This window comes from Lacerta agilis, chromosome Z, assembly GCF_009819535.1.
Source record: "Lacerta agilis isolate rLacAgi1 chromosome Z, rLacAgi1.pri, whole genome shotgun sequence".
NCBI lineage: Eukaryota > Metazoa > Chordata > Lepidosauria > Squamata > Lacertidae > Lacerta > Lacerta agilis.
In genome coordinates, this window is record NC_046331.1 from 43,814,730 (window position 1) to 43,841,207 (window position 26,478).

Consider the following 26,478-nt stretch of genomic DNA (forward strand, 5'->3'; position numbering starts at 1 on the left):
ACCTTGGGGGGAATGTGGCTCTCCAGTCCTCTCTATGTGGCCTTTGGGACTCTCCCCAGGCCACATGCCCTTTCCTGCCACAAACACCCCCTCAGCCACACCCTCCTCCCCAGCCATGCCTCTCAATGGCCTTGCTTTGAGGATATTTGCCTGGCTGGAATGCATCGTTGAATTCTGATAATGCCTCTTGCTAATGTACAAAGGTAAATTTTATATGTGTTGCTGCACCCACTTTTGCATCTGGTTCTGCCCACCACTGGGAGGTAGGCCTGTCAGAAGGGAATGTGGCCCCTGAGCTAAAAGAAGAAGAAGTTCCCCGCTCCTTGCTTAGAGGAACAACAACATGCCAGTTTAGGTGGATGACAAGAGCAAGCCACCAGTAACTCACACTGAGCAAGCTGGATTTAACTATTTATTAGCAAAACAGGATCTGCACAGGAGTGTGAGGCCTAATGAGTAAAGCAACTAAGGTCTTGTCCCCATGAAGCAGTTGCCGAGACTAAAGATCCCCGCCCCCCTACAGCCGGCTATGTTTCCTCCTTTCCAGGGTTTCCTCCAAGAAATCGGAAACAGTGCCTGCATGCAGCCAACCTCTCCTCTGCCCTTTTCATGCATCTCCTGGTTCTGGGAGACAAGTGCGGAGGGGGAGCTTGTTGCAGCAGGAGGGGGAGACACTTGTGACTCTTCACCAGCCAGACTCATCTCTGACTCTTGGCTTCCCTCCTCCCACTCTCCTGCTTCAGCTTCTGCCTCTTGATTCTGGTCTTCTCTCTGCCACAGACTTTCCCTGTTCACGAAGACTTGCTACCTCTTCCGCTTCTGACACATCCTCTTCCCAGTCTTCTCCCTCTGACCACTTATCTTCATCCCACCACCAATCCCTGGGCTCTGAGCCTTCTTTCCTTGGGGGTTCCCTAGCTGGTTTCTCCCATCTTTCCTCTGTGTCTAACCAGTGCATAATAACTGAGGAGCCATCTAGATCAGCCCATGTTTTGTCCCAGCTGGGGAACAGTGGTCTAGTCAAGTGGGGCCTAGCCACAGAACACCAGGAACACCAAGAACCCCAGGTCACATATCACTAGCACAAGTTCCAGTTTTAAGAAGCAGAGTCAGCACAACCATAGGTTGGAGTGCAGCTAGGCAAGATCAAAAGCAACAGAGTGTAAGTCCAGATAAGCAAAGTCAGGCAAAGCCCCAAGGTGGAGCAGACTTGAATGTTGGTCCAAGAACCATCAAACTCAAGTCCCATCTACACAAAGTCATTTAAAGCACTGTAGTTTGTCAAGGGCACTGGGAATTGTAGCTCTGTGAAAAGCAAACTACAGTTCCTAGGATTTTGTGAAGGGGGGGGGGGTAAGCCATGCGCTTTAAATATGTTTGGTGGAGATTTGACTTATCAATGGCTATTAGCCATGATGGCTATGCTCTGCCTCCTCAGTAAGTGGCAGAATACCACTTCCTGGGAGAGTACTGTTTTGCTCAAGTCTTCCTTCTGACTTTCCCACTAGCATCTTGTTGGCCTGAGGATCCCCACCGACCCTCCCTCCAGGGAGTGAGTTTTCAGAGCTTAGGTGCCTTGTGCTCCCTAAACCCACTTTGGATAGTGGGATGAACAGCTTTTCCCATGCTATCGCCCAACAGCTAGGAATCCCAAGCATTCTGTAACTCACAACCCAGCAGAATATGCTGTTTGTTTGTTTTTTTGTTTCATGTGCCAATGCGTCAGATCATCCCAGTGCACTTCAAGCATGAAAAAGGTTTTCTCCAGAAGGTCAAATTCACTAGTTAGTGACCATGCAAAGCCATTGTTGGAGTCTTAAAGGCCATTTTGTGGATTTATCTGCTGTGGTTAATGGTCAGCAGTAGATCACTCCTCCCAGCATGAATTTACTTAATCCTTGAAGAAAAAAACGCCAACGCTTTTTTTACTGCCTTTCCTGGAGTTGCATTCATTAACCATGCATTTCACAAAGTAATGCTTTCTCTGCTAGCAGTTCTGTGGTTGAACTTGTCATGGAGGTAGGGTCGAGCAGGATGGATCCTGAGGGAGAAGCCCACCCTAAGTGAGGTTTTTCATCCAGGGATCAGAATTTTGGGGGTGCACAAGGCAAGAAGGCAAGAATCATTTCAAAAGGGAAGGGTCATGGCTCAAGTGTTAAGCCACCCGCTTAGAATGCAGAAAGCCCCGGGTTCAATCTCTGTCATCTCCAAGGTGGGCAGGCGGAGACCCCTGTCTGAAACCCTGGGAGAGCCACTTCCAATCAGAGTAGACCATACTGAGCTAGATGGGCCCAGTGACTTTAAGTCAGCCTAAGGCTGAGGGTCTGTGTTTCCAACTGGGTTGGAAATCCCTGTTTCTCTGCCAGGTTGGTTTGGCTTTAGGGCAGGGGCAGAAGGAGGGCAATGGCTCTTCTGGCTCAATCTCTGCCATCTCCAGTTAAGCAAAGTTTCAGATAGCAAATGAGGAAGACCCTTCCTTCCTGCCGGCCAGTTTAGGCAGTGCCAGCCTAGATGGGTTGATAAAACCCAGCTTCCTGTGTTCACCTGTGAAGAGGAAAAGGGCTGATCAGATCAGAGGGAGATGGGGCATGTAAATTGGCACAGGCGTCCTTGGGGGCGGGGGCAGAGGGGCTATACTAGGCCACAAGTGGATCCCCAAAGCGTTGCTGATTCACGTGGGCTTCTCTCCCCTCCTGACATGTTCCTGCTGCTGCCTAGCAACCCAGCTGCTGTCTGCATCAAGCCAGGAGACAGACTGCGGCTGGGCCCAATCTGTGTGCCTGGCCCGGATTTCTTTCTTTTGGGGAGGGGGTGGGGAGAGGAGAAAGGGTAGATTTGGAATCTGGGGCTGCTCTCTCTTAAAGCTTTGGAAGGAGACGAAAGCCCTCAGCTCACAGAGAATTTCCATGCTGTGGTAAGCTCATCAAGCTCCCATGATCACACGGTGCTATTAATTAGAATTATTACTCCTATTAGCCACAGGGTTTTTCTTATTATTATGGGTAAGACTGCAGGCACAGTCCTCATGGTCTTGCAGTACAGTGGTACCTCGGGTTACATACGCTTCAGGTTACAGACTCCACTAACCCAGAAATAAAGCTTCAGGTTAAGAACTTTGCTTCAGGATAAGAACAGAAATTGTGCTCTGGCGGCGCAGCAGCAGCGTGCTTCAGGTTAAGAACAGTTTCAGGTTAAGAACGGACCTCCAGAACGAATTAAGTGCGTAACCAGAGGTACCACTGTATTCTCACTTGAAGCAGAGGCATTTGAATATTGCTGTCGTCATTTATATATAAAAAAGAATTTTATATGTAAATCTTTATTTCTTTATTTTATATGTACCAAAAAGCTTCAGGGGTGGGGGACCACCAAGAGAACCCCCGAAACATCTCAGTGGAAGCCGTGCATGCTCAGAGGACTCTGAATGCTGACTGTTAGGGAAAACAGGAGGAGAGGTGTCATGGAATGGCATTACCAGAGTGAGATACTCTCTACTGCAACATTTTGTTGCAGCTTTCACTTCTATATGCTAATATTGGGTTCCTCCAGGCAACATGTATATTGAGCGTTTGTCCGGATTTGCTTGCACAAAGCTTGCATGGAGGTTAGATGTTACCAACTATTTACTGAGCATTCATTCTGATTTGTTTGTGGAGAAGAGATTCGATGACGATGCATCAAGCAACTATTCTATTGCATTTTCCTCTAGTGCATTTTCCTCATCACTTTCCTTCCTGCAAAAGGTCCAGTTTTCCAAGGGGAAACAGGTTTTGTTGCACAGGGCCATTGAATGAGCATTGATTGCTTCATCTAAATTTGCCTGGATGTGACTGAATCCCAAGATCACCACAATCTGGAAGTGACCAGACGTGAGAGCTCCCTCTGGAGGCATTTACGCAAGCATTCTGCCATGTGCAGAGTGATTTAAGAGTGGAGCAAAGTCTGAACTACATGCTCCTGATGAATATTATATATATATATAATATTATACACACACATATATATAATATCACATAATCTTAATATAAAATCATAATATCACACAATCATAATACACGATCACACTATCATAATATGATATCACACAATGATATCATACATAAAATCATCACACAGTCATATCATGTAATATGATCATTAGTGAAGGAAACTAACCCCTTCCTATATCCAGCTACTCCAACAAATGTTGCTGGTGACCAGCATAAAATGGAAGATATTTCCTTTGCCTCTGCCTAAAATTCATTTTGCATTGACCAGCCTGGGTGTGCAGGGTGCGTTGATGAAGGCTATGATATTCAGTGATGCTATTGTGATATGATTGTGTATGTGATATTGTGATGTTGTGATTGTGTGATTGTATGACATCATAGTGTAAATGACTGTGATATTATGATCGTATGATATGACTGCATTATTTAATTATGTGATTTGTGGTATTATCATATGAACTTGTAAACAGGGGCATTTGCAAGGGCATTTAGTGAGGGAGTTTGAGGTGGGGACCCAGAGTGCTGTCTAATGGTGTATGTAGGACACCAAGATACAGCAATGTTTAAATGCCTCCAGGGAAATATGCTCCCGTTTGGAACTCTTAGTAACTTCTCTACTTCAAGTGAGAATATTGTAAGACCTAGAGGACTGTACCTGCAGTCCTACAAATAATAATAATAAAAACCCTGGGTTTCTCAAAAACAAGTCATGCCAGACAAATCTCATTCCTTTCCATATATATATAGAGAGAGAGAGAACCTGAAGAGTTCCTCATCATCCTGGAAAAAAGTGACAAGTGGGAATCTGCAGGGTACTGTCCACCCAACACACACTGTGCCAGTGGCTAGTTGGCTATCTCTCTGCCTTCAGCTGAGTTGGTCTGGTATCCAAATGGTGAAGGGCACAAGATAGGAGGTGTTCTGTGCCAACAGACATGGCAGTGAGCATGTTTGTGAGGCTGGGAAAGGGCTCCTGCATCTCTGACTTGTGTGCATAGAGGAGGGAAGAAAATGCCTTTATCCCCAAATCTGTTGACCCTGCCATGAAAATGAGGCTTGAAGCCATGATTGTCTAACCCCTGCTGGGTTTTTCTGCTGTCTACTGCCCCTGTTTGAGCTTTCTAGCCAGTTCCACCCCAGTGGCATGGGGCAGAAGTATCAGATAGTGGCTTAGCAGAATGAGCCCCCCCCCCCAAAAAAAACCCCACAGCATTTCTGGCTTATTACATTTTCAAGCGTGTCAAGTAACGCACAATACATCATCAAGCTTTAGGTAGAAAGACATGGGCACCATCCCTGCTGGACCCCCCATGCCAGCAGTTACATCGGGAGGGGGGAGTGTTTGGGGGGTTTTCAAGCCAAAGTTGTTTTTTTGGCAGGGGGGGATTTGGGGGAGGGTGGCAGCTAGAGAAGGGGCAGTTATCTCTCTCCTCCTAAATCCCACCCCCACCCCAAAAGTCACTGTAGATAGGTTTGGGGAAAGCCTTCTGTTGGCTACAGAAGAAGGCCTCTGTTATTCTGGGCCATCATGCTGGAGCTTCAACTATATCACATCCAGCAGTTACGGTATGTTCTGTGCACTCAGCAGAGCAGCCATGATGGACCAAGATGGATAACACTGTGGCATGTCTGTGTCTCTCTTGTACAAGCTTGTTTGGTCCTTTGTGGCTGTAGCACTTGGGACTTTTTAGTGTAGATAAAAGGCAAGTAAGAGGCAACATGATAGAAGTTCATAAAACAAAGCATGGCATGGAGAAAGCGGACAGACAGAGAAGAGTTCTCATCCCTCTTTCATAACACTAGAACTCACAGACATCCAGTGAAGCTGAATGTTGGCAGATTCAGGGTGTATCAAAGAAAGTCCTTCTTCATGCAGTACAAAGTTAAGCCACAAACTCGTTCCCCCAAGAGACAGTGATGGCCACTAACCTGGATGGCTTCAAAAGAGAAATAGGCAGATCGTTAGAGGAGGAGAGGGATATCAATGGCTACTGGACATGATGGTTATGCCCTGCCTCCATAGTTGGAGGCAGGAATGTTTTCAAATACTAGCTCCTGGGTCTGCAGAAGGGCAGGGTGCTCTTGTGCTCAGTTCCTGCTTGCCAGCTTTCCTTTGAAGCACCTGGGTGGTCTCTGGGAGAAGAGGAATGTTCCTGGATGGGGTGGGTCATTGGGCTGATCCAAGATCTTACAGTTGTGCACATATTTCCTGCTTCCGATAAGGTTCCAGGAGACCTTGACGTTCCAATCCGAGTTGCAGAAAACAGTCCTGTAGCCTAAACAAAGATCTGTGGTTTGTTTGTTTGTTTGTTTGTTTGTTTTTTAATTGTGTGATTCTCACTCTCCATTCCACTGACTCTCCGATGAGTAAAAATTGAATCTCACTAGGATCCAGTGATCATTTAGGACATTGATCAGGATTTGGCATGGGATGCAATGGTGTTGATTGCCATACTGCTGCTATTCTATTCTGTTGCAAGTTGCTTGGAAATCTATGGGAACGAGTGACCACCAAGTCTAATACTAATGATATCAATTATATTAATATTTCTTGCAAGCCTAACTTCAACAAGATTGAAGAGCAGTGAGGACAGCATTCTATGGGTGCCATGGAAGGCTCATATGCCCACATTATCAACCCATGCAATGCATCACCTAGTGAATCCAGAGTAAAAAAAATGGCCCAGCTGCATCCATGTTATCCATGTGCTTTTCTGGGAATAACAGCACATAATAGTTGGGTGCTTCAATGGTGGAGCATCTCCTTTGCATGCAGAAAGGCTCAGATTCAATCCCTGGCAGCTCCAGGTGTGGCTGGGAGAAAACCCTTGTCTATAAGCCTGAAGTGCTGCTGCCAGTCAGGGCAGGCAGTACTGGGCTAGATGGATCAATGACTTGAATGGGTATATAGCAGCTGCTTATGTTCACAGCCAACACATATTTGCATTGTATTTTGGCAGGCAGTTATTGGGTTACAAATTAACTGCAGCTCTTGCTTTTTATCCTAATGCTACTAGTCATGGGGAGCAGAGCTCCAGAGACATGTGTGCAGCCTACAAAAGGAGGTTGTTTTGTGAGAATCTGAAATAGCCTTGCAACATTGGTTTTGCCCAGGACTAAATTTGCTGTGGTGCTAAGAAGTATGAAAAGTGATGCCACAACTAAAAATACACTTTGGGGCTTAATTGCTAGGAGGAAACCCCCGTGTAGTGCAGGACTTCCGTGCAGATGTTGTCCACTTCTTACTACCAGCTGCAAACTGCAGGTGGAAGCTGAACACATGTGAACATCTGCAAACCAACCAGAGATGCTCTTCCACATCACCAAGATGGAGCAGGCAAGCCCTGCTGGTGTCAACTTTGTATGCAGTTTGAGAGGAGTTGCTACAAAGGAATTTTAAAAATAGTGAGCAGTACGAAAACAGGTCAAACCCAAAATATGGTTATTTATCAGCTCTGCATGTGATAGTTGCCTACGTGTGGGGTGCTTCATGTGCCTCACAGCTTCTGCATCCAGGCTATCACACCTTGTTGAATTTGTCTGAGAAAGCTGAGAGAGCAATGCGGATCAGTGGTTAATGTGTTGCACCCAGGAGACTTAGGTGCAAACCTCCACTTAGCCATTGAGTTTCAGTGGGGTGTGGAACCCTCTTCACAATCCAATGTGGGAATGTCGGGAAACAAATTTAGGATTGGAGAAGTTAGAAGCTGAAATTGACAGTTTTGTGACCTGAGTCCTTTAATTTTTCCTCAATCACATTTCTCCCATCTTCCTCCCCACCCACTCACCCCACCACGTTCCTCAGGATGAGCAGGGAGCTTGCAGCTGCTGAGTTAAAATTAAACTTGCGTAGATTAGCATCTTGGCCCAGCGCCCTCACCTCCCTCTGCACACCCCTCCCTGCATCTCTCTGGCATCCTCATCCAGCCTCACCCTTCTCCTCACCATCACAGCCTTCGCATCCTCTGCGGTTGAGGATTCCCTCCCCACTCCCCAAAGCAACAACAACAACCCACGACTGATACCTATACCAGGACTCTCGAAATAAGGCAAAAGCAACCACAGGCTAGGCTAAAATGGATTTTCCTTTCGTGGATCACCATGAAGGAAATGGAAGGCCAGCATAATTAACTCCAAAGTAGAGAGAGAAACAGTAGGTAACCCCCCAGGGGTGGCACCCTCAGAAGTGGCATTGTAGGCATTAGCTGAGGGTGCTCCCCCATTCATTCACAGGAGCCCCCTGGGTTTGCTACAGTGAGGAGGTGGACTCGGTGAGGAGCACTTCCCCTACCCTGCACCTGAGTATCTATCTCAGGTGTGGAGGAATTTTTCAGCGCTCCAGCAGGTGCTGGGGTGATGGGAGTTGCAGCTTAGCCACATTTGGAGGGCTGGAATTTTCCCCATACCTAATCTATATGGTGCTTGGTGTCTGGCAAATGAGTGGCATTATTTGTGAGCCTAGGCCCCCTTCCTGGAGATTTCTGGATTCCTTTCCATCCCATGGGAAACCAAGAGACTGTTCTTTCTGGGGCCTCCTTGCAGCAGCAGAGCTTAGAATTTGAATTGTGCTCTGCTGCTCCCTTTGATATACATATCCGTGTCTGCTGGAGGGGTACCTTAGCCTATCACAGCAAAAACAGCAAATGGTCTTATGGCAGCTTCCACCATACACAGTTTTGCAGGATTGTAATCATGAAGAAGTAAATCTGTGTCATCTTTAAGGTGTGCTACAGTACTCTTTAGGGACGCGGGTGGCGCTGTGGTCATCCTCTTTGGTTGCAGTAGTCAAATTTTGCATGATGGCTCCTGAGATCAAGGTGGAGGTTTTGGACTTAGTTTGGATGCAATTGGATGCCAGCTTGAATCAAAATGGCTAGCTAGACCTCCGAAAGTTGCACTGACCTTAAGCACTGATTGCAAAACTGCACTGGGTTGTTTTTTGGGGTGGGGGTGGGGGTGGTTCTTACAACGCTGGGTATGAGGCTGGCACTAATACATAATAAACAGAAATGTTAAAGTAATTCTCATAAAATTGCATAATTAGCGACATCATAAAAATCCCCACTGCTGTTTTAAGCTGCTTCTTCCTCCATGTATCCACATGGCACATTCAGGAATGTGTGTTGGTCCCTGGGCTGGACTGCAAGGTGGCTGTCAAATGCACAGTTATTGCTTCTGGTGAGAAATGCACCCTTCATAACAGACTTATTAGAGGCTAGGCTGCACCCATGGCAGAGCTGGGGAAATATTCAGCCAAACCTCCTTTTCCAAGGTAACAGTGGCAGAATATTTCTTCTGCAAGCAACAGAAAACCTAAAAATGGTTTCTAGGGCCTGGGTGCCTTTAAGAACTGTTGGCTGCTGCAATTCCAGTTCTCCTGCTGATTGGCTAGCGGGTGAGTGGGCAGGGAAGAGGAGGGAGCAGCCATTCAGAAATCTGCTGCATTAAGTCCCTTATTTAAAGGAGAAAGAGCAGGGGGTGGCTGAAGGAACAGCCTAGCTCTCCATTGCTACTCTGCTCCCCTCCCATTCACTGTTGGCCTGGCTGCTTTCCCAAAGGTCTGTGTGACATTGCCACGCCAGTTTTATCATCCCAGAGTACAGACAACAGATTGCTGGGGAATGTTCTGGGGCTGTAGGGGTGCTCTGGGACTCCGCAGGGGAAAGGGCCAGTTTTCCCTAAAATTCTGAGTGGTGGATGAGCACATCCTCCAGAGACACCCACTGTTAGAGGCAGGCTGTCTCTCAACATCAGCAGCTGGAAACCACAGGGAGGGAGAGCCGCTGTTGCACTCAGATTCCTGCTTCTTAGCTTCCCACATGCATCTGGTTGACCACTGTGAGCACAGGATGTTAGACCAGGTGCCCACCCTCTTAGCCTGATCCAGAAGGGCTTTTCTTTTCTTTTCTTTTCTTTTCTTTTCTTTTCTTTTCTTTTCTTTTCTTTTCTTTTCTTTTCTTTTCTTTTCTTACTTTCTCTTCTTAAGACAGGTGGCACCTTAAAGCCTCAGCCCATCACACTGGAAGCTGCTGGCTGGCTAAGCCTGTGAGGTGTCAGTTGCATTATATGAACATTGAGGATTTGCAGTAGTATTTCGCTTTCCCTCTAAGTTGAAACCCAGGAAGTTTCACAGTATCTCTTTCTACTCAAAGCATCTCTCTTGCAGCCAAGAGGAGGGCACAGGAAGGTAACAGGCAGAGGCATACTTAGGCTCCCTTGCACCCTTGGCAAGGTGCTATATCAGCCTCCTCGTCCCTTGTGCCCTTGGCAAGGAGCTCTTACAAGGCACCCAAATGAGCTTGGGCATCTTGCCTGGCCACCCAGAGCACCCATGGAAGAATGGCCTGGGGAGCATGCAGGTGGCTGGGTGGGTGGGCCACAGTGGAGAGGTATGAATTTTGCACATCTGCCCTGGGCCTGCACCCTTGGTGGGGGCCAGCATAGGCTACCCTTAGGTACACCTCTGGTAACACCCTTCTTTGGGGGTAAGATTGTGAGCTGAGACAAACCCACCTCCTTTCTGTCCTCTTTTTCCAGGCTTCATTCTTTCCACCCTTTGTGACTTGGCCCCCTGTTTCCAGCCACCTTAGGAATGTGATGTATTGCCCAACAATCCAGCAGGGAAGGTCAAGCAACCCCCTCCCCCAACAATATGGAAGCTAGTGGCTCTTTCCCTCGAAGCATGATATGGAAGCAGTAGCTTATGCACAAGAGGAAACTGCTACAGAAGAGGGAAGAAGTTAGCTCTGTGGTAGAGCATCTGTTTTGCATGCAAAAGGTCCCAGGTTCAGTTCCCAGCATCTCCAGGCAGGGAACTGATTCTGCTGAGTGGGGCCCTGGGCTTGTGCCCCAGATTCCTGATCTGACACCACCAGTTTACCACACCCCACCTCCACCACCACCCTTTCCATATTCTAAAATTCTAGGTTGAGCTGGATCAGGCATAGGCAAACTCGGCCCTCCAGATGTTTTGGGACTACAACTCCCATCATTCCTGACCCCTGGTCCTGTTAGCTAGGGATGATAGTTATAGTCCCAAAACATCTGGAGGGCTGAGTTTGCCCATGCCTGAGCTGGATGGAAGAGGCAGTTAGAATAAAAGCCTTGGAGTTAGTCCTAGCTAATGTCTGAAAATGGTGCCTTTTCAAAGTCTACATGGCTTAAGAGCACAGCTATTCTATCCAAAACCCTAACAGGTTTATGGCCAAGCACAGCTAACCTAGTGAGATGCAGTGTCACCCAGTTTGCGAAGTAGAAACATCAATAAATCACACCTTAAATCAGGGGCTTGCAGAACTTTAGCCTAGATGTTTTGGGACTTTTTAGTTTAAACAAAAGGCAAGTGAGAGGCAACATGATAGTAATGTGTAAAATTGTGCATGGCGTCGAGAAGGTGGAATAGAGAAAAGCATCTCCATCCCCATCGTTTAGCCCAGACACTGAGGTCCACCTTTGAGGGTTTTCTGGCGGTTCCCTCACCAGGCCCTGTCAAATGTCAAGGTGATAAATAACTGTGTAACCTTTAGAAGACATTTGAAGGCAGCCCTGTATTGGAAAGTTTTAATGTTTGACATTGTGTGTGTGTGTGTGTGTGTGTGTGTGTGTGTGTGTGTGTGTTCTGTTGGAAGCTCCCCAGAGTGTCTGGGGCAACCCAATCAGGTGAACAGGGTATAAGGAATCTGTTGTTGTTGTTATCATTATTAGAACTTGGGGCTATCCATTGAAGTAGAATGTTGGAAGTTTGAAGACAGACAAAACAAATTCCTTCTTCACACAGTGCATAGTTCAACTATGGAACTCTCTTTCAAGGAGGCAGTGATGGCCACCAATTTGGGTGGTTTTTATAAAAGAATGAGAGAAATTGGTTCTACCTGCACTCTCAGAGGCAACAATGCTTCTGAATTCCAGTTGTTGCAGAGAATGTTGCACTCAGGTCCTGCTTGTGTGCGTCCCATAGGCCTCTGTGAGCACAAGAGGTTGGACTAGATGGGCCATTGGTCTGATCCAGCCATGGGCATAGCCAGGATTTATTTTAGGGGGGCAAGCTTTATGTTGTTGTTGTTCAGTCGTTCAGTCGTGTCCGACTCTTCGTGACCCCATGGACCAGAGCATGCCAGGCACACCTATCTTTCACTGTCTCCCGCAGTTTGGCCAAACTCATGCCAGTCGCTTTGAGAACACTGTCCAACCATCTCATCCTCTGTCGTCCCCTTATCCTTGTGCCCTCCATCTTTCCCAACATCAGGGTCTTTTCTAGGGAGTCTTCTCTTCTCATGAGGTGGCCAAAGTACTGGAGCCTCAACTTCAGGATCTGTCCTTCCAGTGAGCACTCAGGGCTGATTTCTTTAAGGATGGTTAAGTTTGATCTTTTTGCAGTCCATGGGACTCTCAAGAGTCTCCTCCAGCACCATAATTCAAAAGCATCAATTCTTCGGAGATCAGCCTTCTTTATGGTCCAGCTCTCACTTCCATACATTACTACTGGGAAAACCATAGCTTTAACTATACTGTACGGACCTTTGTCAGCAAGGTGATGTCTCTGCTTTTTAAGATGCTGTGTAGGCAAGCTTTATATGGAGGGGCAAAACCAAGTTATCTGCTATGCAATTGTTCAGTTAATTAAGTATTCATTTACTTGATTTAGGAGAGACAGCTGTCCCGCTGGCTACGCCCATGGATCCAGCTGGCTCTTCTTACATTCTTAAAAGCTAATCACGCAGATCTCAGCTTTTGTGGGGCCAGCTTCCGACATTACGGAATGGTGATTTGCTTCTTTCCCACTCACACCTAGTAAGGGAGAAGAGGATTGGAGAAGAAATGCAAGCAGGTGGGCTGGAAATGGGTGGTGTTTTTCTGGTAGGTGGGGGAAGAATATGCAGGGAGGTCTGTGCTGAGTGAAGAAATGCCACCTTTTTGACTACCAGCAGGCCTAGTTTTTTTGGGGGGGGGAGCTAAGCCCATAAGATGCAACCTCTGGAGGGAACTGTGTTGCTAACCCTGGGCAAAAGAGTAGTTAAGGCTTGCAAGTCGGAATGGAGGAATGAACACTGTATCCTGGCATAGGAGATGAGAATGGAACAGGGCAGGCTTAGGGATGGGGGAGCTTTAGACTGTTGATGGAGGCAGGGGCAGGTGGAGTGCCCTCTCTTAGTCCTAGGTCTAGTTCTCTGCACATATTTGTTTGTTCCGTTAAATATTCTATATGTGACCACTGGATAGATCAGATGTTAGAGCATGGTGCTGATAACATCAAGGGCACAGGTTTGATCCTTGTATGGGACAGCTGCATATTCCTGCATTTCAGGGGGTTGGAATAGATGATCCTCAGGTTCCCACCCAACTCTGTGATTCTATGTTTCCCACCTTTCCTGCAAGGAGTCCAAGGAAAAGTAATATAGTTCCCTCCCTCCAAAAGTAATATAGTCCCACTACAACCCTGGAAGGCAGGTCAAACTGAGAGATGGTGACTGGTCCAGGTTCACCCAGCGAGCTGTCCCTGGGCTTCTAGTCTGACTGATCCCTACCTCGCATTGCAGTCCCTTAAACCCACTTGGAACCCGAGGTCCTAATATGCTTAAGAACCCAGCGTGGTGCAGGGGGTTAGATTTCCCTCTGAAGACCTGAGAAGTCAAATTCCCTCCCCCGGGGCAGTGAGGGCAGAGCTGGCAGGGTGACCTTGAGCCAGTAGCCTTATCTCAGGCTGACGTACCTCACAGGGCTGTAGTGAAGATAAAACGCGTGCGGGGGGTTGGTTGGAGAAGCGAGAAATGTCAAGCTAAGGGAAACCTCGGTGGGCTGCCTCTGTGCCTTTAAGGACCCCCCTGATTAACATTCTCGGCGCTGCCGCGGCCTCGCGCGCTCATTGGCTGCGGCGCGCAGAACGGGGAGGCAGGCGAGCCAGGGATGCGCTCGCCTCCTTCCTTTCCCGTCTAGGGACCGAACGCAGCATCAGCACCAGCCTCAGCATCCTCGCCATCCTACGGCCCGGGTGAAGCTGCCTCGCAGCAGCGCCTGCTTTAGCGCCTGACCTCGCCTGGGGAGGAACGGGGCTTGTTTTGCGACCGATCCCCGCAGCAGCGGCAGACGACACGCGAAGGGAGGCTGCCGCTGCCGCTGCCGCTGCCGCTTCGGTAAAACCGCTCCTTCTTATTCCTCCGTACTTGGCAGGGGCTGAAGGGCTGGGCGATGCGGCGATGCCGCCGCGATGATGCGCTGACGACGCTGCGCCTTCGGAACTAACCGGGGTGTGCGCGCTCGCTGCTCGCCCTCCCCCCGCGCCGCGAGGAGGAAGAGGAGGCGGAGGGGAGACGGTGGTGGTGGTGGCTGTGGTGGTGGGGGGCTCTCCCCCCATCCTCCCCATTGTTTCTGGGTTGCTGCGCGTAGGCAGGCTCGGTTGGACAGGGACGACAAGATGCACAAGCACCACCACTGCTGCCGGTGCCCGGAATGCTACGAGGTGACGAGGATGGCGGCTCTCCGGCGCATGGAGCCCCCCAGCTACGGCGAGTGGCAGCAGCAGGAGCAGCAGTACGCGGGCGGGTATGGGGGCTACGGCTCGCAGACCCTACCCTCGCAAGCAGGGGGCGCCACTCCCACAGCGCGTGGCAAGGGCAAGCTCATCCCCACCTCCCGCTGCGACAACGCGCCCCCTGCGCCCCCCAAGCAGGGCCCGGCCAAGAGCTGCGGAGGAGGTGGAGGTGGGACCCCCAAGATGAACGGAGGCAGCCCTGGCTGGTGGCCCGAGTGTACCTGCTCGAACCGCGACTGGTATGAACAGGTGGGTGCCTCTTCGGAAGAGGAGAAAAAGGCAGGGCAAGGCGCTAGTCCGGAGAATGGCATCCGTGCCAGGCGGAAGGGAGCTTTTCTTTTGGGCACATGGCTTACCCACCGGCGCCAGGGTTTAGTGCTACCCTTACTAGCGTGCCCGGGAGGGAACCCGCACGCCCAATCAGCTGCGGGCACCTCTTTGCCCCAGTGCTCCATGTCTATCTCCTTATATAACCCAGCTGAGGCTCTTGCCCTCTTTCCCATCTCCCCCCTCCTTCTCCAAGGACCTGGAAGACACCCCCTCCCTTATTTGCCTCCTGCACCGGCAGCCACCCCCACCCCGCACACACCCCAGCCAGCTGAGAAAATGGATGGAGCCCGCATGCTTTGCGAGGCAATAAAATGGAGGCTGGGTTTGTCCACCACCTTTCCTGAGCCTGCCACGTTCTCTTGGCTGTCATCACCACCTCCCACTCGAGGTCGTCTGGCTTCTGCCAGCCTCCGAGCAGGGGTCAGAATGTGCTAGGGCGGGTGAGCAGGGGGGGCCAGGCAGATGCACTCCGATGACCCATCCACCCCCGCTGTATTCTTCATCCCAAACCCACGCATCCACCTTGGCAACGGAGACCCTTGCTTTGCCTAATCCCATTTCTCCATGTTTTCTCCTGGCGTTTATATCCTCAATGTGCCCCATTGCCATAGGTCTAAGTGCCTGGATGACCACACTGGGGGAATGTGGTGTGTGTGTGGGGGGGTGCCTTCTGCCTCCCCCTCTCCCGTTTGGCTGTCAGATAGATTTCAGGAAGTGCAAGCATCCCTCCCAAGATGGCAGTGATAAGATGCGCGCGGGTGGGGGGGTGGGGATAGAGAGAGAGAATGAGAACAGCTCTTCTGCTGATATTGCTGTCCAACCGAGCAGTGCTGGTCAGAGAAGGCTGCCAGGAAAGAGAAAGAAAGAAAGGAAAGAAAGAAGAGAGGGAGCCAGATATGACTGCCTAAAGAAACATGCCCCCCCCCTCCCAGCCATCCATCAGGCAGAGCGAGGGCTGGCCCTGGTCGTGCACGCTGCATGCACAGTACGCCACGCGAGGATGTGCGCCGCGCCTGAACATGTGCTGGACCGGAGCAGGCAGAATTGCTCACTGGGGTGTAGTGCGTGTAGGCAGTGCGCTTTGCTAAGCTGCCTCAGACGAGGAAGGAGCGAGCGCCAAGCATCTCTCTCCCTCTTTCTCCTCTGCCGCGCCAGGCTGGCTGTCAGTGGGGAGCAGAGCCCGGGGGCGGTTACTGGTTGGTATTACCTGTAATTGCTTGCCAAGCATCAGAGAGAGAGAGAGAGAGAGAGAGAGAGAGAGAGGGAGAATGTGTGCGCGTGTTTGGGGAAGGGGTGTCGCTCCCTCTTAGGCAAAAAGGGATGGTGGAGCTTTGCCCCTCACTGCCCCCTTTCTGCCACACGTGCTCAGGAGCGTGTGTGTGCGCGCGCGCAGGCGTGCATGAGCGGGCAGAGGGCTGTTTCCAGGCGGCGGTGGTGATATGTGCTTGCCCTCCGCCTGCTGGGAGCCTCTGACACAGAGCCGGAACCTCCTCAAGTTCATTTCTGCACCGCTCAAAAGTCAAGCGTATGCGATGCTCCCCAACACCGCAGCCTCCCCTGCAGCTAGGCAGCCTTTCCACCCGCTCTCAGAAGGGGGAGGGGGGGTGGACAGCACCCCTCTGAGCACCGCCTCCCCTCATCGACCCGGTTATCACCCAGGGTTCTCCCTTTCTGGCCTGTGGTTTGCAGCGGAGCAGCAGAGGCATGTGAGCGAAATCTCGCGCATATGATGAGCTCTGAAAGCGCAGCGTGGCTGTCCTGAGGCCTACCTCTTGGGCTCCTCCTGTGCCCCACTGGAGTTGATGTCAGCAAGCCTTATCCAACTACCAACCCTGTAATGTGGGGTCGGACAGCTAGGCAGGGAAGAAGAGGTCTTCCGTCTTCTCCAGTGTTACTTTTAAACATGCTATTCCTTCTCTATCCAAACGAAAATTCCCTCCCTCCCGTATCCCTAGGAAAATTCTGCAGTTGGGCATGCCAGGTTCTGCAAGCAGAATTAAGTTACATAAAAAGCTGCCTTATGCGGAGTTACACCATTAGTTCATCCAGTTCAGGATTGTCTACTCTGACTGGCAGTGACTCTCCAAGTTTTCAGGCAGGGGACATTCGTAGCATTACCTGGAGACTGAGGATTGGGGGGGGGGGGGTTGGCATTCTGCATGCAGAGCAGATGCTCTACCAATGAGCAGTGATTCCAATGAGAAGAGAGCATGGCATTATCACAGAGCTGTCACCACTGCACTTTCAGCCCCGTCCAGCTCTGGGGGAGGAGGGGGGCAGGTTGCTGCTGCTAGGGAGTGGACAGGCACTTTGCCACTGTTGGCAAGCCAACCTGAAGGGGGGCACAGGTGATGTGACAGAATGGGAAAGCAGACCCAAAAGAAAGTTGCTTGTGTGTGCACATCTATGTTTGTCCTGGTATGTATGTGAGTCCAAGGTATTTGTAATGGCTTAATTAGGTATCTGTGCCTGATATCAATTAGCTTTCCCCCCCTTCCGTTAATGTGTGTGCATAGGTTGGTGCATGGGTCCTAAATATGGGGCAACCAGAGAAGGTTGGCAATGAATGACAACTGTTAGGATCCCTGCCTGCTGCTCAGATTCCAGGAAGTGGGGTGTCAGAGCACCAGGTGGAGATAGAACTGCTTTTGCCTCCCACCTCCTCCAACGCAGGTCTCTTTCTGAAATGCTGCTTTGAGCCAGAAGATGTTGGTCCAGAAGTTCTGACATTTTTACCCACATAAGGAGACAACTCAAATATGTTCATGATGCTACAGTATATTGTACCTCCATCTTCAGAAGCAGTATACCTTATGAATACCATTTTCCTGGGGAGCAACAGCAGTAGAAAGCTATTGCCCTACTTGTGGGCTTCCCACCCTTAGGCACTTCTATAGGTTCAAGTCCCTTTAACACCTAAGGTGCATATTTTTAGGACCCATCTTATTCTTGTGATTGTTCTGAATGATTTTTAATGTTGCATTTTAAATCATTGTCACTCATCTCGGTTAGCTCAGTTGGTTAGATCGTGGTGCTGATAACGCCAAGGTCACAGGTTTGAGCCCTGTATGGGTGCATATTCCTGCATTGCAGTGGATTGGACTAGATGATCCATGGGGCCCCTTCCAACTCTATGATTCACACAATTTATTCTCGTGATTGCAATTTGTTTTGAATGGTTTTCAATGTTGCATTTTAAATTGTTGTGACCCATCCTGGGAATTTGGGGTGAAGGGTGGGTAAATAATGGTGGTGGTGATGATGATGGCAGCTTTGTCTACAATGACTGACACCAGTTCTACCTGGAAGTTGAACCTGGGACCTTCTGCATGCAAAGCTGGTGCTGTGTCACTGAGCTAGGACTCTTCCCCCAAAAAACAAAGCAAGATTCCACTCTGCGTGGTTCTGAAAAAAAGGGTTGATTTAAACAGGGGCATAGGAAGCTCCTACTGAGCCAGACCCATGATCCACCTACCTCCATATTGTCTACACGGACTGGCAGTGGCTCTCCAAGGTTTCAGGCAAGGGTTTCCTTCCAGCCCTACCTGGAAATGCCAGGGATTGAAACTGGGGCCTTCTGCATGAAAAGCAGGTGTTCTGCCATTATGTTGGTCTTGATTGGTCTAATCTAGTGAGGCTCTTCTTACAGTGGAAGTTAAACTATGCCTGCACTAATTTAACACACACTGGTTTTTTTTCTGCCATGGATGAAATAGTCTTATGTCCTTGTATCAAAACCAGGCAGCCAAAATGTAAAGGTAAAGGTAAAGGGACCCCTGACAATTAGGTCCAGTTGCGGACGACTCTGGGGTTGCGGTGCTCATCTCACTTTATTGGCCGGGGGAGCTGGCGTACAGCTTCCAAGCCACTTCTGGCGAACCAGAGCAGCGCACGGAAATGCCATTTACCTTCCCGCCAGAGTGGCACCTATTTATCTACTTGCACTTTCACGTGCTTTCAAACTGCTAGGTTGGCAGGAGCAGGGACCAAACAATGGGAGCTCACCCTATCGCGGGTGATCGGCAAGCCCTTTGGTTTAGACCACAGCGCCACCCATGTCCCAAAATGTAAAGAAGCTGAATTGGCTAGTAGCTGATCCTTAAGACTCTGGAGGGGGCAGACCTCGACCTCAACTTGTAGACATGGAGCATAGGACACTGCCTTAAACTGAATCAAGCCATACCTAGCCCAGTGTTGTCTACACTGACTGGCAGCATCTCTCCAGGGTTTTAGTCAGGCAAGATTTCCAGAAGGGACACCAGGAGCCTTGAAGATGCCCATCAACAGCTAGCATCTAGACAGGAGACCTGGTTGCTGTCCTTTGTGACAAGGCACATTTATTTATTTTTGGGTTTTTAATGAATTCACACCTATATATAGAGGAGGAACATAGGAAGCTGTCTTATACAGAGCCAGACTGTCGGCCCAGCCAGCTCAGCATTGTCTATGCTAGACTGGCAGCAGCAGCCCTCCAAAGTTTCAAGCAAGGGATATTCCCAGCTCTGACTGGAGAGGCTGGGGATTGAACCTGGGGCCTTCTGCGTACCAAGCAGGTGCTCTGCTGCTGAGCTATGGCCCATTGCATCTGAGAGGAACATAGGGAAGCTGCCTTGTGCTGTCAGACATTTAGTCCTCCTAGACCAGCTATTGTCTATGCTTGACTGGCAGTGGCTCTCCGGGGTTTGGGGGGGGGGCACATCCCAGCCCAACCTGGGGATGCCAGGGAATTAACCTGGGATTTTCTGCATGCAAAGCAAATGCTCTGCCACTGAGCTGCAGCTGTGTGTGTGTGTGTGTGTGTGTGTAGGCAATATCTAGGTTATAAAGTTTGATTTCCCAGGAGTGGGTGGGTGGGGTGGAGAAGAGCTGTTTCCCCCCCCCCCACATTCTTCTGGTTACAGTGGTTTGGCTGATGCTCCAGCTGCGAAGTTCTTCAGGGGCAAGAGATCAAAGAGGAGCCTTGGGATGGGGGTGTCTCAGGACACCTGAAAGCGACCGGCCTCTAAGGTTGCCTGAGGCAAAAGGAGTGGGTGGCGAAGTGAGGAATGTGACTTCAAAAAAGAAAAGAAATTTGGGGCGGGTGGAGGCGGCATTGGGGGATAGGAGAGGTGGCAAGGTGGTTCCTGGGGTGCTAGAGACGGGTGCGCCAGTGGGGGAGGCCTGCAATGGGCAGCCAAGGGCTGCAGGGCTCATTTCCATAGGAAGGTAACTGTGAGGAGGTGGGCGGGGTGGGAGAATGTGAAATTATGGGGACGGAGAAGCTCTGGAGGTGGGGAGGTTGGCAGGGGGAGGTTGCTATGGCTACTCCTGTTCTATTCGGGAGAGGAATTGAGTTTCATCCTGGCACTGGGAGGTGGAGGCGGAGGAGGGAAGGGAGTTCTCAGAGGAGGATGTGGAAAGGAGGGAGCGCGAGGCGGGAAGGCGGAATGGAGAAAGCAGCAGAGCCTGGAGGTGGCGAGAGGTGGTGGGAGGAAGCCCGAGTTTCCCGGCTGGCATGAGCGAAAGCCACGCGCTGGGCAGGGAGCGGTGCGGGACGCCAGGCTGCTTTGGCGGCGGCACGGCGCGGGGGCAGGGGGCGGAGGAAGAAGCCCCGCAGCAGCCTGGGCGGAGTGGGAGCGAGACCTTTCTCTGGGGCTGTCCAGCTTGCCTTGTGCCAGGCAGGGCGTCTGCCACGATGAGTTGGTTCTGGCAGTCACCGTGACGGAGGGTGGAAAAGCCCCCACAGCCTCTCCCGGCAAGCTATTTTTAGCGATGGTGGTTCGTTGAGCAGTGACAAAGGAATGTCGGCCCTGGGCCGCCCCTCCTCGCAGGCTTTGAAGCGCGCGCGTGTTGTGACATCTTCGAACTCCTGATCCTGCCCCGGCCACGGGCCCCTTGCTGTCTAGGTCGTCTGCTTTGCTCCCCATAAGAGGCAGCGGTGGTCACCAGCTTGGATGACTTTTGGAGAAGGGGAGAGGGAGGCTATTGATGGCTACCAACCTGGGCTTCTGTGTTCTCCTTTCAGGGTTGGAGGCAGAAAATGCCTCTGAATACCAGTTGCTGGAAACCTCAGAAGAGGAGAGTGCTCTTGCTCTAGGGCCCTGTTTGCAGGGTTCTTCTCTTGAGCCACTGTGAGAGTAGGGTGCTTGGCTGTGATGGCTTTCCACTTCCCCCGAAGCAGCTCCACTGCCAACAGTTCTTTGTGGCTGGACAGGTGTTTTGCCTTGGCTCTTTCCCTGGCATCAGAGGTGTATTGGCAAGCTATCGGCCACTTCCTACCTGTAGGGTGCCACTGCACAGTTACTTGTGCTAAGTCGGCAGATCATAGGAGGAGTATTTTTTTAGGGGGTGCAAGTGCTTCTGTGGCTCTCCAGGTGTTCCTGGAGATGAACTACCATAAGTTCCATAAGCAAGAATGGCCAAGGGTCAGGAAGGAAAGTGGAAATCCAGCAGTTTCTGGAGAGACACGGGTTTCCTAGCTGGGCTAAGAGCCTGTTCCCTAGTACACACAGAGTGAAGGGACAGTCCCCACCTGCCTAACAGCAGCAGGTGTGGCTTTGTAGCTCCACCTCTTCTCTCCATGGCACACCTGCTGTTCCATTTCTGTCATCACACAAAATATAACTTGCCCAGGTTCTTACAAGGAGGGATGCCACTACACCCCTCCCCTGAATCCTCACTTTAGCCCTTTCCAGCCTTAGCTGTGGGAATTGACCAAGGCCAGCCCAGTCATCACCACCATCCTCTTCATGAACATCAATAATAATGTCTGCCCTTGTTTTGTGGAATAGCATTCCTGCTGAGATACATTCAGAGTGTGCCTCTAAATACCAGTTGATCAGAGTTGCACTTGGACAGAGTGCTCTTGTGCTAGCTAGACTGAAACCTACTATTAAACCGATCCAGCAGGCTCTTATCTTTTAAACAGGAAACAACCAAATATGTATTTGTTTCAGTGGGATTTCCCATCTGGATGAATGGATCTCTGCCATGGGTGTCTGTTTTGTTTCCATCTTGTTTTGCTTTTGAAGGTATCTGTTGGTTTTGAACTTAAGACAACCATCTTAAGATGTACAGTAAATGTAGCAAAAAATGAGAGTTTAAAACACTAAAAAAGCAGATACTGTTCATATTGTTATTTCGTTCATGAATCACTTCCCATGGGGGATCTCAAAGTGATTTGCAGTATAATAACATAGATAAAACAGTCATCGATAAAAACAGTTAAAGCAATTACTTGCATAATAGCAATTTTAAAAAGAATTTAAAACAGTAACAGCACATACATACGTAAAATCAATTTGAACTCAAAGCAGTTACCGGCAACTAGGATAAAGATTTTTGAAGGCTTGTTGAAAGAGAGGCATATTTAGCCAAAGAAGACAAAAGAGATGGTGGCGCCTGTCTAACATGCAGCAGCAGGGAGTTCCAAAAGGTATGTGTCACCACACTGAGGACCTCATTCTGACACTGTGCAAAATTGATTTCCTAATGGGATGCTCTCTTCCGGCTGCCCTTTCCTGCCTCATGGAGCGGGGAGGTGGCACAAGGTGCTTGGGGACAGAGCTGTTTGTGCCATATGGCCTTCCCTAGACCCCCTCCCCAAAGCTTACACACGGCTTTCAGGTATGGTGCAGGGTGCTGCCTCATCATCACCATTGCTGAACAAAGGCTCAACTGCAACTGCAAGCATCCTGTATGTGTAACGAGAAAGGGTGCCGTAGTTATCTCTCCATCCCTCCCTCCCTCCCCCCCTCTCTCTCACACACAAAAAAATGATTTTAAGGTTAGCATTGATAGAATAATAAAAGAAAACCAAATACTAATTAACCAAACCTAATTAAAAAATAAATAAATGGTGAGGGGCAGGAGGGGATAGAACAGGTCAGAACATTACATTTTCTAGAGAATTAAACTGAGCTTAATTAATTATAAGCAGGGCCCTGGATTCCATAATGGAGGGGGTGACAAATTATCAAGGAAAAAAATTTTTTTTGGAAAAAAAATTCGAAAAAATGTCGATTTTTTTTTGGGGGGGGGGAATGCCTGCTCCGAAGGTCTTATCTTACCATACTAGGGATTATATAGCTATATATGAAATTTCATGCATATCGGTTAATATCTTGACCCTCCTCCACCAAAATAGCTGTTCACTTGGCAGTTTTCCTATGTCATGAAGGCTGAAATTTCAGTTCAGAGAACACTTACTGTTCCCAACCCTAACCCTGTGGAAAGTCATCTAGTTAGACTTTAATTTGATTTTGAGATGTTTTTAGGAGGTAATTTAATTATTGTTTGATTTTATACCAATGTTATGTACCGTATTTTTCGGACCACAAGACGCTCCGGACCATGAGACGCACCTCATTTTTAAAGGGGGAAAACCAGGAAAAATTATTTTTTCTGGTTTTCCTCCTCTAAAAGGCTGGGAGGGAGAGCGAAGGAGGCTCACCCCTTCTCCCTGGCTCCCTTTTAAAAAAAGCGGGGATACCCCTTCAGAATGGCTCATCCCTGCTTGTGTTGAAGGGAGCTGGGGACAAGGGCTGAACGCTCACCCCTTCTCCCTGGCTCCCTTTTAAAAAAAGCAGGGATAAGCTGCTCTGAAGAGGCCCACGCACCCCTTCAGAGGGCTCATCCCCACTTGCTTTGAAGGGAGCTGGGGACGAGGGGTGAGCGTCCACCCCTGTCCCCAGCTCCCTTCAAAGCAAGGGGGATGAGCACAGGGAGTGGGATGCTTTTGGGATCGGCGGCAGGGCGTGGGGTGGAGAAAGCGGGGATGCTGCTTTCTCCACTCTGCACCCTGCTGCCGATCCCAAAAGCAGCAGCATCCCCGCTGCTTTCACCACCCCGTGCCTGGCACCAATTGGTGGCGGGGAGGTGGTGGAGAAAATAGCGGGGATGCTGCTTTCTCCACCACTCCGTGCCCTGCCACCGATCGCAAAAGGCTGCTTTGGGGATTGGTGGGTGGCGCGGAGGATGCAGCAACATCTCCGCTGCCGCCCCCACCTCCCGCCAAACGTGGTGGGGGTGGGGGGAGGCAGAGGGGAGCGAAGCGGATGTTGCTGGATCCTCCCACAGCCTCCATTCGCAGAACGGAGGTGCGGGGAGGATCCAGCAACATCTCCACTGCCGCCCCCACCTCCCGCCAAATGCAGCAGGGGGGTGGGAGGCAGCGGGAGCTAAGCCTTCACTCCATAAGACACACTAACATTTCCCCTTCCTTTTCAGGAAGGAAAAGGTGCGTCTTATGGAGCGAAAAATACGGTATCTGATGTTAGCCACGCTGAGCCCGACTTCGGCCAGGGAGGGTGGGATATAAATAAAAGTTTATTATTATTATTATTATTATTATTATTATTATTATTATTATTATTACTTGTTGTTATTCCTTTGTAAGAAAATATGAAATAACGTAAAACCATTTTCTCGGGGGGGGGGAATCAATGGGGGGGTTGACAAGAAATTTTCTGCGCCGGGTACCACCTGACCTTCCCGTGCCTGGGGGGGGGATTTGACAATTTTTTTTGCCCCCGGGTACCAATTTACCTAGCTACGCCCCTGATTATAAGGAGACACTTATCATTGCCAGAATTGGGTAAAGAGGGTCCAGGACTTCTTTTTCAGCTGGAACTCACTGGAGCTCAGCTCCAGCACCTCTTGGGTAGGCGGCATTGCCATTCTAAGAGAACAAGGGAGAAGATCATGGGGAGCTCCAGCATCTATTCTTCTAGAAAATAGCACTGACAGGGTCTATTATTTCAGTAAAGCTATTGTACATAGTTTTGTTGTTTTTGTTGTTTTGTGTCTGCTTTATCCTACACTCGAAGGATTTTCGCTTTTCTAGAACGGGTTGAGATAAATATATATATACGAACTTTTGGACCACCGCCTTGCCGACGTGGGGATTCAGGGCACAGCCCAACAATGGCTGCACTCCTTTATCTCAGGCCGGGGACAGAGGGTGGCAGTAGGGAAGGAGTTGTAATTGCGACATTCCTTGGTGTGCCCAATTGGAGTGCCCAATGCTTTTTAATATCTTTATGCACCCCCTTGCCCAGATTGTCCGTAACTTTGGTCTAAGCTGTCCTCAATATGCAGATGACACCCAGCTTTATCTGTTGATGGACGGCCATCCTGACTCGGCCCCAGACACACCGACCAGATGCTTGGAAGCTGTGGCTGGATGGCTGCATGGGAGCTGGTTGAAGTTCAGTCCTTCGAAGACAGAGGTCCTCTGGCTGGATCGGGACGACATGGGGTTGGGGGGCCAACTCCCATCTCTTGCGTGCTCTCAATTAATGCCAGTGCCCTCTGTCAAGAGCTTGGGTGTAAACTTCGATGCCTCCCTCTATATGGAGGCGCAGGTTGCAGCTACAGCAAAGGCGGCATTTTCCCATCTCTGCCGTATTAAGCAGTTGGTCCCTTACCTTTTTCACCCTGATCTGGCCACAGTGATCCATGCGATGGTCACCTCCAGGCTTGATTACTGTAATTCGGTCTACGCGGAGCTGCCCTTGAAGCTGACTCAGAAACTCCAGCGGATGCAGAATGTCGCGGCGAGGCTCCTTACCGGGTCCTTGCCACGGGATCACATTCATCCAGTGCTTTACCAGCTGCACTGGCTCCCGGTGGAGTACAGAGTCAGATTTAAGGTGCTGGTTTTGACCGTTAAAGCCCTATGCAGCCTAGGACCCTCGTACCTATGGAACCGCCTCTCCTGGTATGCCCCGTGGAGGACCTTAAGGTCCATAAATAACAACACTTTGGAAGTCCCGAGCCCCAAGGAGGTTAGATTGGCCTCAACCAGGGCCAGGGCCTTTTCAGCTCTGGCCCCGGCCTGGTGGAACGCCCTAACGCAGGAGATCAGAGCCCTGCGGGATTTGGCATCTTTCCGCAGGGCCTGCAAGACGGAGCTGTTCCGCCTGGCCTTTGGGCTGGACTCAGTCTAACTCCCCCTTTATTTATTTGATGGAACCCCTTATATGGGATTTGTATATAAATTTTCCCTCTTTTTGCTGGCCCATGTAGGACCAGCATGGATGGTTGGCCCCGCTGAATATTTGAAGTTTTTTCTCCTTATGGCTTTGTTTTTTAGGCTACTACTAAAACGAGGCTGCATTTTAAGCTGCATTTTAAACTGTATTCTAACTTATATTTTAATCAACTGTTTTTGTTTTGTTTTGTTGCTTTTTTGTGGGTTTTAAAAATGTTTTTACTTCATTTATATTCAGTGTTAGCCGCCCTGAGCCTGGTCTTGGCAGCGGAGCCATATATATATGATGTCAATAAAGTCTCTGTCAGTTTAAGATCAGCTTTTTTATTACTTCAGGCCAGAGCATTCCAAGATTAATTGTTTCAGAATTCTTGGGCAGGACTGCATCTTGCCTTTTGCTTCAGATAGCAAAACGTCTTGGGCCATCTCTGATCCAATTCTCTATTAACAAACACACCTTGGAATGAGGCAAGTCCCTTCCATGGACTGTCAAAAACCCACTGGCAGTGTTGCTACGGCTCATATCACCCAGGTTCCTCTTCCTCTCTGTGGGCCACAGCTGCCCCATCCTTGGAGAGCATCTTGCAGGAGGTAGTGATGGTCAGCAGTTTGGGTAGCTTTAAAAGAGAATTAGACAAATTCATGATGGAGGAGGAGGA

General features: G+C 49.7%; 1 protein-coding gene across 8 annotated transcripts in view; it reads left to right on the forward strand.

Annotated features, from left to right (window-relative positions):
* The window catches only part of DLG3 (discs large MAGUK scaffold protein 3), a 116,345-nt gene that overhangs the window by 19,418 nt on the left and 70,449 nt on the right, over window positions 1–26,478 (forward strand). The window contains exon 1 of one of the 8 annotated variants that reach the window (XM_033138153.1): window positions 14,309–14,766. The exons of 6 other annotated variants lie outside the window; for them this stretch is intronic. In XM_033138153.1, coding sequence (XP_032994044.1) covers window positions 14,401–14,766 — 366 coding nt within the window. In that variant the 5' untranslated portion in view covers window positions 14,309–14,400. Of the gene's footprint in view, window positions 1–14,308; window positions 14,767–26,478 lie in introns of those variants that run through there. One more of the 8 variants, XM_033138150.1, reaches the window with a different exon arrangement.